General features: G+C 44.8%; 1 protein-coding gene across 25 annotated transcripts in view; it reads left to right on the forward strand.

Moving 5' to 3' along the window:
- The window catches only part of MAPK8IP3 (mitogen-activated protein kinase 8 interacting protein 3), a 74,468-nt gene that overhangs the window by 42,206 nt on the left and 20,223 nt on the right, over positions 1 to 12,039 (forward strand). For 16 of the 25 annotated variants that reach the window (XM_050317013.1, XM_050317014.1, XM_050317017.1 and 13 more), the window contains 5 exons: positions 3,708 to 3,719; positions 5,630 to 5,647; positions 7,974 to 8,031; positions 8,966 to 9,118; positions 10,704 to 10,785. In XM_050317013.1, coding sequence (XP_050172970.1) covers positions 3,708 to 3,719; positions 5,630 to 5,647; positions 7,974 to 8,031; positions 8,966 to 9,118; positions 10,704 to 10,785 — 323 coding nt within the window. The remainder of the gene's footprint in view (positions 1 to 3,707; positions 3,720 to 5,629; positions 5,648 to 7,973; positions 8,032 to 8,965; positions 9,119 to 10,703; positions 10,786 to 12,039) is intronic. The other 9 variants (XM_050317022.1, XM_050317023.1, XM_050317027.1 and 6 more) reach the window with 4 other exon arrangements.

Consider the following 12,039-nt stretch of genomic DNA (forward strand, 5'->3'; position numbering starts at 1 on the left):
TTCCTGGCTGGGACTCTGCAGCAGTCAGAGAAGTAGCTTTGCCTCAGGGAGCACTCTGAGACCTCTCCTTACTTTTTTGTATCAGACTCTTGAGTATCTAGACCTTAATTTTGGACAGAATTTAAGCATGTTCTTAATTCCTGCTGACTGTTTTCCTGCATCAGGACAATACAAGTGGTCTTCGAATGCTGAGGCAACAGGGGCAGCTGATGGAGTTCAGAACTGTGTATCTCACTTTCCACGTTACTGCTGAGTTTAAGGAGCCTTAGGAGACATGAGGACTCCAGCAACATGCCTTCTGTGCACTTGGTAGAAAGAGATCTGATCTGAAAGTGAACATTTCCTTTCTGGTGATTAGCATTGGAGAGCTGCTTAAGGATAATCTTGTAAGATTGGTTCTGGATATGTGTCCAGAACAGGATGAACTGAATCGTGTCACAGACTTGCAGCAGCTCACCTTTGCACAAATTAGGAAGGTACTTGTATCAGCTTTGATGTGTCTTGTATAAGGACCTTTTAAAAGGGTATGTTTCAGCAGAGGGAGTAGATTTTGCCCTATTCACCAAAAACTTAACCTTGAAGATGTGGACTGAAGACTGAAAAGGAGGTTAATACAAAACTTCTTACTTCATCTAAGACAAATATCTGTGAAATTGTTACTATTCTAGGCAATGTAAGAACAAGATCCAGACCACCATCAGAATGCTCACAATAGCTTTTTGATGTTGGTAGGTTTGGGCTGATTTTTTAAATCATGGTGCTAGTCCTACAGCATGCAAGAGAGCCCTTGTGCACGGGTTGATGACCATTGCCCGAAGCATCAAGTCGTTTATTGTTTCATCTGCAACTCAAGATTACCACAAGAAAAACATCTGTAGAAGACTTAGGCTGAACACCCAGGCTTTCTCTGCCTGCAGTGATGGGTACCAACATGTGCTAACATTTTCAAAATTAAGTATTTTGAAGGAAAAGCAAGATTTCCATGTTTGAGAATCCCCTGGATGATGGCAGCCATTGCAGAAGGGATGGAACTCCTGCTTAAAGAGAAGCTTGACAGTAGGAACTACCTGTGATGGTTAAAGCTTCATCTCTCTACCTGCTGTGGAATGGATTTTAGTTAGCCATCTCCTTACGTTATTGGGACTTCTCTTCCTAGCAGAATCAAAGCACTAAAAACATGGATAATCTTGCCACTGACCATCTATTTTATCTTGGTGCTTCTCTGACTCTCTCCACTAATAATTGTGCCAACTGCTGCTTTCCTCCTCCCCCCAAAATGGCTGGGGCATCAGGGATTATTGGCTTGGAAGAGTTACTATTCTGGAAAATTACTTACTTGATGTATGAGTTGCTTTGGACAACCTGCCTCCCACTTTGGAAGCTTGCCTTCTGGGAATCCACTTCCCTGCAGGATCACCCTGTAGCCTGCCCAGTGATCAGGGAGAAATGCAGACTGTTGTTATCAAAGAACCAAAGCTTTTAGCTGCCCAGAACTTGCACGGTTGTTCACCACAGTCTCAGTTAAAGTCAAAGGAGCTTCTCCTCTTCCAGCTCTAAGGCTACCCAGAGACTTTAGAGTGGTGAGATGTCTGTTGTTTAGCAGTTACCACTTGCAATAAGAATGTACCAAGACTTTGTTGAACAGGGCCCATGTAAGTGTGGCCCCTGAAGATCCCACTGTGGCTTCTGAGGAGGACATTTCTGTGCTGGTACCATTTCTGGCTTGGGCAGAGCAGCAGAACCCTTGCAGGTGATCCCATGGCAGGCCAGCAGAATGGGAACGCTTCTCCTGATTCCTTTTCAAACCTGGAGATGGACTGTGCCTTTTTTTGTGTGAAATGTTGGTCTAATGAATCCTCTTGCTGGGTTCTGGCCAGCAACTCTGTGCACAGATAAGTGTTCTTTAAAATGAACACACACGTTGCTGGGTTGTACAAAGGGAGGAAGCACAGAGAGGTCTCGGGGTCACGTCTCTCAACAAGAAATGAGTCTGGTACTTTTTTTTTTGCTTTACATGATAGAAAGCACAAAAGAAAGTCTGATAAAGGTGTAAGAAAAGGGCTAGATCATAATGCTGACAAATCTGTCAACATTATCCAAAATTTTGCCTTGTTAGAGTGTTCTCTCTTTGTGCTGTACCTTTGAGTCTGAAGAGACACTGAGGAAATGGTGCCATATGAATGTGATGTAAAAAACAAGATCCACAAGCTGAAAGAGTTGTCTCTTGGTCATGTTTGGAGCTCACTTCTCTCTATAAATCAAATGAATTAATGAATTAAACCCCACCTAAGTGAAGGCTTAATACTTTCTCCAGTCTCTCAAAACTTTGCAATCAATCTGCAAAGAATTTTCTCTTTTTTTGTCTCAGTTTCTTAAAGAAAGAAAAATCTCATTAAAAGAGGACCTTAAAAACAGGACCTATAGAAATTACCTTTGAGAAGTGTCTGGCAGTCAAGTCTGATTCTGGAATGGAAAATCCCATTTATTGCTTCTGGATATCTGCAAAGGGGCCAGCATCTCCTGGTACAAAACTGGCATTCTTCATTGCAATTTCCGAATATAAAATGACAAATGAAACGTGGCTTTCCCCTCCACTCTAATACAGCTTTACATACATGAATTTGTATAGGAAGTATTCTCAAGAAAAATGTGGAGTGAGAACAATTATTTACTAGTGGTAGTTGGGGACCAAATTCCCTTCTTCATCCTACAGCCTTAGGAGCACTAAGTTGGCTGTTTTCCTGCATATTCTCTTGTTAATCACAGGTTCTTACCTCCCAGTCCAGCGTAGGCTTCCCTTCTCCCATCTCCCCCTTCTCCCAATCCCCCTTGTATCAGCTCCCCCTTCCTGCTCTTTGCTATTCCAGGTGTTTTGGGACACAGAGGAGCACTATCAGTTTGGTTGTGTTCAGTGGGCAGGTCATTTACCGTGAAGGTGGTGAGCAGGTTGCCCAGAGAAGCTGTGGTTGCCCCATTCCTGGAAGTGTCCAAGGCCAGGTTGGACGGGGCCTGTGGCAGAGGGGATTGGAATGAGGTGATCATTCAGACCCAAACCATTCTATGATTCAGGTTTAGGATAACCAACTATGTTTGCTTTGGAAATTAAAGAACAGTGGCTCTGTGGTGAAGACAGAAATGCTGCTGTGTTAGCGGGAAGTGTTGTATGCAGAAGTTGAAATGGGATTATCAAACCAAGTCCCAGCACTGCAAAAAGGTTTTAAATGCAACTAATTGTTTTTTGCAAGATGAAGTGTCACTGCAGAGCACAGTTATTATTAGAGGATCTAGTTGTTAAAATCACAAGGGGAGAGGAAAGTGAGAGGTAGTGGAATGAGCTGTTCGACGTTTAGTGGTATGTGACAAAGTAAAGAGAAAATGAGAAAGTAAAGGTTTACCCAGTCCAGGAAGATGTGATTGCCTGGGATCCACATCTGGAAAGCTGGGGGTAGCTGAGCTGTGTGATTGCAGTTGTACCACAGTTTACCTTCCCTTGGGTTTTTTTTTCTGTCCTATATGTAGAGTCATGCCATCGACAGCCATGGCAGGTCCTGTCCTTACTATTCCATGCCTTTTGACATTGAAATGGCTGAATCATTGTTAATTTTTTTTGAACAAAATTTTGATTTTGTTGGTTTCAGTCACTGATTGATCCTTTTTCACTTCCTTTTTCCCTTGTCTCTCTGTGCTTCGCTGGACATGGCGCATAGGGGAGTTCTCAGGTGTGTATCTCCTGCTCAGTTCCCTTTCTTGTTTCTTTTTTCCTGATTGAGGGTGGATGATGTGGTATACACGTGTGATACTCCCCTGCTCTTGTCCAAACACAGTTGGCTTTGCAGACTTCTCCCACTCGCCTCGCTTTGTTGCCTCACACTGGTGGGTCCCCACAGCAGGAGGTCCCCGCTCTGCTCACACTCCTGTTGCCTTTCAACCCGCTCTCCTTGCGTGGCTTTGGGCAGGTTTGCTCCACAGTGTAACAATGGCCTTGAGGTCTTGGGGCTCAAATGGCTTTCTTTTTCTGCCAGGAAGGGTGCTTGTAGCACAAGTCCGGTGGGCACAGGCTGAGTGAGGGTCCCGTTGTCCTCTCCTCCTCACTGTGCTGTGAGGAATCCCTCCATGTGCCAGTCGCTGTGGGAGTTACCTGGTGCATACCAGGTAACTTAGGGTGTAGTGGTAGTGACATTAAAGACACTTTCTTGATGGGTTAGAGTGGCGAAGCTTGTGTCTTTCTGACAGGAGGTGGGTGATGGCTCATCTGTCACTGATGGCTCTGTCCTTTGTTTGGAGAAGGTGCTTGCTGCCCTAGGGCCATGCTCTGCACTTCCCTGTAAAACTCACTTGGGTCCTTACGTGATTTTAGTCAAAGTGGATTCCAGTGCAAACTGGGTGAAATTTTCCCTGTGGTGACCTGGCAGCTGCAGAGGTGTGATGAGGTGTGCGATGAGCTCTGCCCCATCCCTGTCCCCGGCACTGCTCCGGGAGGGCTCTGTGATGATAATAATAATGGCCAGTCTTCGCGAGCGAAGATCCGGGGAAGGTCTTTACACCTTCCAGCCTGCGCATTGGATTTTTTAGGTGAGACACAGTGTGCGCGGAACTGAGCCCACCCTTTAATCCTAAGGTTCATCTGCCGGGGCCAAGCGAGCTTGGATGGTGGCAGCGAGGTCCTTAGGACGTAGATGGGTTGCCTTTTTAAGGGTTAACGAGCTCCATCTGCCCGGGAGTGTCCCTGACCGGGAATCGAACCCGGGCCTCGGCGGTGACAGCGCCGCGCCCTTACCACTAGACCACCAGGGGCTCCTCTGTGATGATACAAAGAAAGGGATGGCATCATCCTTTCTTCTCATTCAAACTGCTTTTACTGTAAGACACCTTTTGTGTGGATATTCCTCAGAAAACCTCCCACTGAAGCGGAGTTGGAATTTGTTGCAGTGTGGAGGTAGATTTGGGCCTTTTTAGGCCAGATGAAAGCTTTGATACTCACCCCCTTTTTTTTTCTCACTGCTCCTGTCCTTCCCTTGCCCTGTTCATGATGTCTGTTGACCTGCCTTTGTTGTGGTGATGGGAAACTCAAGGATATGTCATACAGGGAAAATGATGAAGATGGCAGAAGCAGATGAGGTCACCTCAAGCTTGTCCTGACGTATGTTGCAATATGACATGCGGTCATGGTTTTAAACTAAAAGTGGGGAGATTTAGATTAGATATAAGGAAGAATTTATTTACAATGAGGGTGGTGAGGCCCTGGCACGGGTTGCCCAGAGAAGCTGTGGCTGCCCCTGGATCCCTGGAATTGTCCAAGGCCAGGTTGGACAGGGCTTGGAGCAACCCCGTCTTGTGGAAGGTGTCCCTGCCCAAGGCAGGGGATTGGAATGAGGTGGTCTTTTAAGGTCCCTTCCAACCCAGACTATTCTGTGCTACTCTCAGGTGGAAGTCCCTGTTAGATCAGGCTGCAGCAGAAGAAGGTTACTTTCTCACATATGCTGGCACCACACATTGTACACATGCTGATGAGCTGCTCTGTTTGCTGTTTACAGACTGGTACTTAATGGCTGCTTTTTTTTCTCTTCCTTTCTTCCCCTTTGTCCCCATCTCTTTCTGTTCCCTTTCTCGTATGGGATGGCTCTCATAGTACGGGATGATTTCTTTGGTAAGGCGAAGGCCTTTTTTCTTTTTTCTTTTTTTTTAACATGCATTTTTTTCCAAATTCCTTCCATTCACTCACCATCCCTCCATATGTCTTGCATTACCTTGGTTTGTTTTTTTGTGGTGGTGGCATCACCTCTCCAAGAAGCAGGATGCAGCTGCTCTGTAGAGGTGGTTTGGGGATTCTCCTCCATTTCGTGTAGTTGATTATCCGCTTTGATGCTTCATACTGTTTGCCTGGCTGTGGGAGGACGGGGTAGGATGAGCTCTGCTAGGCAGGGCTCTGCCCAGATCTCCCTCTCCTCTGCTCCACACCACAAAGGGGTGAAGAGGTCTCCTTATAGTCACTCCACACTGGGTTTTCCTCCCACGAGCAGGGCTGTCCCACTACAGCCTGTGCAAGGAAGGTTATCCCACAGTGCCCGTTCCACGGCTCTGGGAGGCTTCATCCAGTTCTTTGTTGCCAGACCAGCCTTTCAGACCTCTGGCTGGTTGAAGCACTGGGTTGTCACTGTGTCACACACAAGTAAGGTAGAAGCTAAGGTGAGGATACTGATGGAATGCTGTGTTCTGGCGTGATAGCTCACCCTCTTCCCCAGAATTCCTTTCTTTCCCAAAAATAGCTGCAGAGAGGGATGCATGACTCAAGAATGGGAAGGAGGATGATTTAATCCAAAAAGATGGGGATGATCTGTTTCCCTTGATGTCCCTCATCACCTGTAATGTCCTTATGCCAATTTAATGCCTTACAGGCTAAATGTTTTTTTGATTATTTGTAGAATCACTTAAAATTAGCAAGAAAATAATGTAATAAACAGATGACTTCTGAGTCTTCTGACCAACAAGCAGCATACCACAAAAAAAAGGGCTATAGATCCTTCACCTTACCAACCCAAAATAGCCTACAGTTTGCACTGCTGTTAGTGTTTCCCACTTTTGTGCTTTTGGAATATTCTTTGACACAGCATCCAAAGAACACATTGCCTGAAACATCAAAGTGATTAATTATCTGTCTACTAATTTTTCAAAAGTTCTTTGAAAATGCTACTTCTTACTCATTCTTGCTGGGAATTTGCTTTTGCCATCATAAATTCATCCCATTTATCTGTGGGAAGAGGATCTGTGTGTTGGAGTGTTGTGGCGTGTTCTCACTTCTCATGTGCTGCCATGTTCCTCTAACTTTCATTTACTTAAAGTTTGTGGTTTTTTTTTTAATTTTCTTGCAAATACTAATTAACTGGCAAATGAAGTATCACATAAACTGTTGATGTCTTTCCTGTGAAGGAAGAGGTAGTTCAGAGGGCAGGACAAGGAGCGCCTGCAGCGCAAACACTGATGGTAGGGGAGACTTCTTCATGCTCTGGGACCCATGCTGAGATACGAGCTGCACCCTCAGCACTGTCCCCCAACAGGGAGAGGCTTCTTTGCCTTCAGCTCTCAGGTGGCCTCTGTTCCCCTCTGTGAGGCAGAAGCTGACCCTGGGACTCAGCAAGTCCCTAGCAGCAGGAAACAATCCAGATATGCTTTTGGTGCTTAAATTCCTTTGGTTTTATGAACTGCAGAATTTGGCCTTCACTCTCAGCCCCAGATTTATCAACATTCTTGTAGCCCAGTCTGCAGATTGCAGCTGTACATGGGTGCCCAAGGGCAAGTGCAGAGTGTCTGATGTGGGTGTTGAGTGTGGGTCTGAAGTGATGGGACCGACACTTCACATTTTAAACACCTGTGAGAAAGCTGTTCAAGGTAGATAGGGCAAGGGACAAGCTGCAGTCCTATTAAATTGCTCTAGCAGAAGGCTGGTATTGGGAAGCCTTTCATGTACATGAAATTGGTCGCAGTCACAATCCCGAATCTGTATTAAGGGAAAGAAAATTTGGCTTACACTAGGAAAGGAAAAACATCACTGCTGTGCAGATCAAGGCAGCAACTTAGGCGTTGTTCTGCTGTCCTTTGTGAAAAAAACCTAAAGGCTACCTTCTTTCTCTGTGAGGAATGATAAAAAACGTTTGCAATAGCTTATGGCTGAACCAGGAGTTACCACCTTGACTGCCCTAATTGGTGTTAGGGAAGCTCTCCCCTCTGTCCCTCTCAAGGAGGTCTGTGAAGGTCAGGATGAGAAGCTAGGTCTGAATTTGGGCTCTCTACAGGACACATAGGTGTCTTTGCTGGTGTTGTTTGGTCATTCAGCAAGAGACACTCCACTCTCCACAGAGGAGCCTAGGGAGGCCTAACAAAAGTGATTTCTCTTCCTCAAGCATGAGTCAGGCAGTGCTACAAAAGCTTCATGTTTCTAGGAGAGCAGGTGAAAACTGCCTGGCCTTTCTTTTCAGGAATGGGCAAAGAAGTGGGGAATCTGCTGTTGGAGAACTCGCAGCTGCTGGAGACCAAGTAAGGAACCGTCGCATTCTCTGATCTGCCTGCCTGGTTATAAATGAGATGTCACCTTGAAGTAGGTCTTGACCAGAACTCCTGGCTCACAGGGGCTCGCTTGTTTATTTGATGGGTTCTCCTGAATACTTATTCCTTCAGTTGTAGAAGAGGAATTGCTCTCCTGAGCTATTTCCTAACCATTTCCTTTCTGCAGGCACTTGGGAGAAGCCTCTGAGCTTCTCTTCAGACCCAGTTGGGAGTCTGAGCCTTCTGTGAGGATGTTGCTGTTCAGAAGTTTTTATTTGCAAGGTTTGTTCTTGGAAAAGAAAATTTTGTGAGAGAAGAGTTTTCAAAGATTTCATTGTTGATAGAGGAGAAGCAGACAGTGTAATGGAGTTAGTTTTTGAGAAAGGCTGGCAAACTAACTACTGACTAAGGCTGAACAGCCAGGAAGGAGAAGGCAGAGTACTCCCAGGGGAGAGGTGGAGAACTTACTGTTATAGGAAGTTGCTGATCTTATCATTTTAGGATGTTTTGGAGCTGATTGGAAATACTTATTTCTATTGCCATCAAGGACAATTATCCACAATTGCAGATTGCAGAAGTTTTGAAAGGCATGTTTCAGACCTTCATTCTGTCAAAAATAGATTTGAACCTTACACAGGTGATAGGTTACCCTGCATCTGCCTTCTTCAGTGTTCTGCCATCTTCTGAAGGAGTCAGGATACAGGAATGGACAAACCTCATCCTGACTAATTATGGTGATTTCTGTGTTCTTCTGCAGCTCCATCTTCCCAGAATTTAATCTCCCATGAGTTAGAGCTGGACTGAATTGTTAAACGTGCTCATTTCAACTCTCTTTGTAATGTCTGTGACTTTAGTTTAAGGTCTGTTTTATGGACAGCTCCTGTTTTGGGGCATTTTTGCTTATTGTGCCTTTCACACCTTTAAGAAATGCTTTGAACGTTGTGAAGAATGATTTGATTGCCAAGGTGGACCAGCTGTCTGGGGAGCAAGAAGTGCTGAAGGGGGAGCTGGAAGCAACAAAGCAGGCCAAAGCCAAAATAGAAACCAGAGTCAAGGAACTGGAGGAGGAGCTGAAGAGGTGAGTGATTACCCCCCTGCCCCAGGCAGCTGAGAGTGAGGAGTGATAAACCCACCTCCTCTGTTCATTTGACTGCCTTTCACTCATGAGCATTGGCATTCCAAGGTACCTTCCAGAGCAGGACAAAGCTGATGGTAGGTGGGTGAGATATTTTTAGCATTGCATTGTTTTTATTGGATTGAAATGGATTATTGAACCTTAGAAAACCAGAATTTTCCTCCCCAGAATTAGGATTCTGCAGCAGCAACTTCAAATCCAGGCTTCCTGGAGTGAAGCCTTAAGGGTTTCAGTTTGCAATTAAAAAAAAAAACACAACAAACCAAAACAAACAAACAAAACCACAAAACCAAACCAAAACCAAACCAAAACCAAAACAAAACCAAAACACCAACCAACCAAAAAAAAAAACCACACCAAAAAACCTCCACAAAACCAAAAAACCAAAAAGACCAACAAAAAGCCCCCCAAACAAAACAAAGCAAAACCCACAAAACAAAACAAAAGAAAAGGGAATTTCAAAACCAATAGTTTTGAAGGAAACTGCCTAGAGCTTGATCCTTGTAGCATCCAGGATAATTCTGAGAGAATTGAATGCCCATTCATTTGCTGAAAGAGCTCATGCAGAGTTGTACAAGCAATATTTAAATACCCATGTTGATAATTTCATTGCTCGTGTTAAGAATGAGAAGAGGCAGAAAAGATTCTGAAGTTCGATACAGGAAGATCCCACTTTTTATTTTCCTCTCACAGTAGAGAAACCAAAGCCTGAATGCCCAGCAAAGCCTGGGATGGTTTCACATCCCTATACTAAGGCTGCCTCCCGGGGCTCAGAGCAGCACAGTTCCATTGTGGCTGGCTGTGCCTGACTGTGCAGGAGCTCAGGGCAGAGGACAGGGTTTGTTCTGCAGCTGGAATCTGGAAGGTTCTGTAGTCTGAGCTCAGAATCACCAAGAATAACACAGACTGGTCTCTCCATTGTTCAGAATGTCTGAAATGAAAGTAGTCTTGCAAGCAGGCAGATTTTTTAAATGCCTTTTGAGTCTCATAATGTGGGAGTTTAAAGAAATTAAAAGTACTCAAATACTTTAAGTATTTTTTACTCAGGGATTTGGTGTTCTCTTCTTCACCATTTTAGCAAACTGTCCTTCACATTAGGTGCTTTTTTCACTGCACTGAATCACACAGAATCACATTGAAACCAGAAGCAGCCCAGAAGAAGCACTTAAGCCAGCGTTTTCCCTGCTGATAATGGCTCGGTTTTCCCATGTTCTCATCAAACATTTGAACATAGATTATGGTTCAGAAATAGGAGCTGGGTGGACTGTTCCAGAATTTTGGTGCCCACAACAATGTTTGAAAGAAGTGGCGTGATGTTGGTGAAGCTGTTCAGAAACTCACGCTGGAAGAGGGAGGGAAAATATCAGAGAAGCATGTCATAATTTGTACACTTGGTACACGTGGTTTGAGATCTCTCCCTTGTGATGGATATAGCCAGATCTTCCCATAGCTGGTTCTCTTCCTAAACCTCCTCAGGGCCAGCCATGGTGTCACTTGCTGGTTTGATCCCTTTCTTCCTGTTTCCTAGAGTGAAATCTGAAGCCATCGTTGCCCGACGAGAGCCCAAAGAGGAGGTGGAGGATGTAAGCAGCTATCTCTGTACAGAATTGGTATATGACATTACTAAAATGCCTGCGGGGAAAGGGGGTTGATATACTTATCTGTATTGCTTCATATGTATGTCATGAGATGCACATTGATGTGCCTTTGTTAGTGATGAGGGCAAGGCTGGTGAACAGGTTGTGGCTGATGACCATGAAATACGTTTTTGTACAAGTTCCAAACCAGACTTTGGTGCAGCAGAGCAGCCGACCCAGTGGCAGTAGCACTGTGCAGGATGTGGCCTCTGCAGCCCGACGCCAGAGCAGGGCCCTGCTCAGCACCGTCCCACTATATCTACTTCTCCTAACTTGGAATTAAACTAGTGTGCAGTGAGGTTCACCTCAGGTGTTACAACTGTCAGGCTTCTCCAGAAGAGCCTGTCCCCGTGCTGGCAGTGAAGCTGTGGCCATGAGGACGTGGTGCAGTGAAATCCAGGTTACACAGCCAGCCTTGCAGCAGTGACTGCCACCTTGTCTTAGTGCTGCGGCACCGTTTTCTTGTTGATTCTTTTCTATAAGCCAGTACTGCCTCTTACAGAATACAGGCGGAGAAGACTCTTGGGCTGTTCTTCTAGCACAGCTCTTCAAACTGTTTTGACTAGAGGCTTTCCAGCAAAGACCAGCTGTAGCTCAAAAAAACCACAAACCAAGCAATAACAGAGATTTTCCTTGTATGTGTCCCTGCTGGGACAGGGAATTTGATACAGTGCTTGTCGGTCTTACTGTCTTCTTACTTGTACAGTGCATCAGAGGAAGTTCAGTTCTAAGCCTAAATCTCTTGACTTAATTGGGTGAACTTGGTCAGTTGAGAATTGAGGTAGATGGGAACATTTTCAAGTTGTGCTGGTGAGCTGATGATGAGAGCTGGTTTTTTTTTTTCAGCTGAACTGACAGAAGGTCTGTTTTTTCTTTTAAATTTAAAAAATAATTGATAAATTCCTTTTCATTTATACAGTTCTTGTTTTGACTGGTCATATGGGTTTGATTCAAAGTTCAAGGAGGCTGGAGATGGAATTGGTTAATTTAATTAGTTAATAATGAATTAGTAATAAGAACTATTTCAGCTCTCTGCAGCACTCACCAGCTTGGGAATTGCCACAGTCTAGCACAACCCAGTGCCACTCCCTAGTAATGAGTTCCCAAAATCCTCACAGTCTTTTTTGGGCAGATATTTTTCCCAATTTAGCCACATTGTTCTCATTTTCCACTCTTCAAAAGAGACAAACAGAATCTCATTCCTGTTTTTCCCAACCCAAAGCCACC

This window comes from Myiozetetes cayanensis, unplaced genomic scaffold, assembly GCF_022539395.1.
Source record: "Myiozetetes cayanensis isolate MyiCay16 unplaced genomic scaffold, myiCay2020 scf20-37, whole genome shotgun sequence".
Classification (NCBI taxonomy): domain Eukaryota; kingdom Metazoa; phylum Chordata; class Aves; order Passeriformes; family Tyrannidae; genus Myiozetetes; species Myiozetetes cayanensis.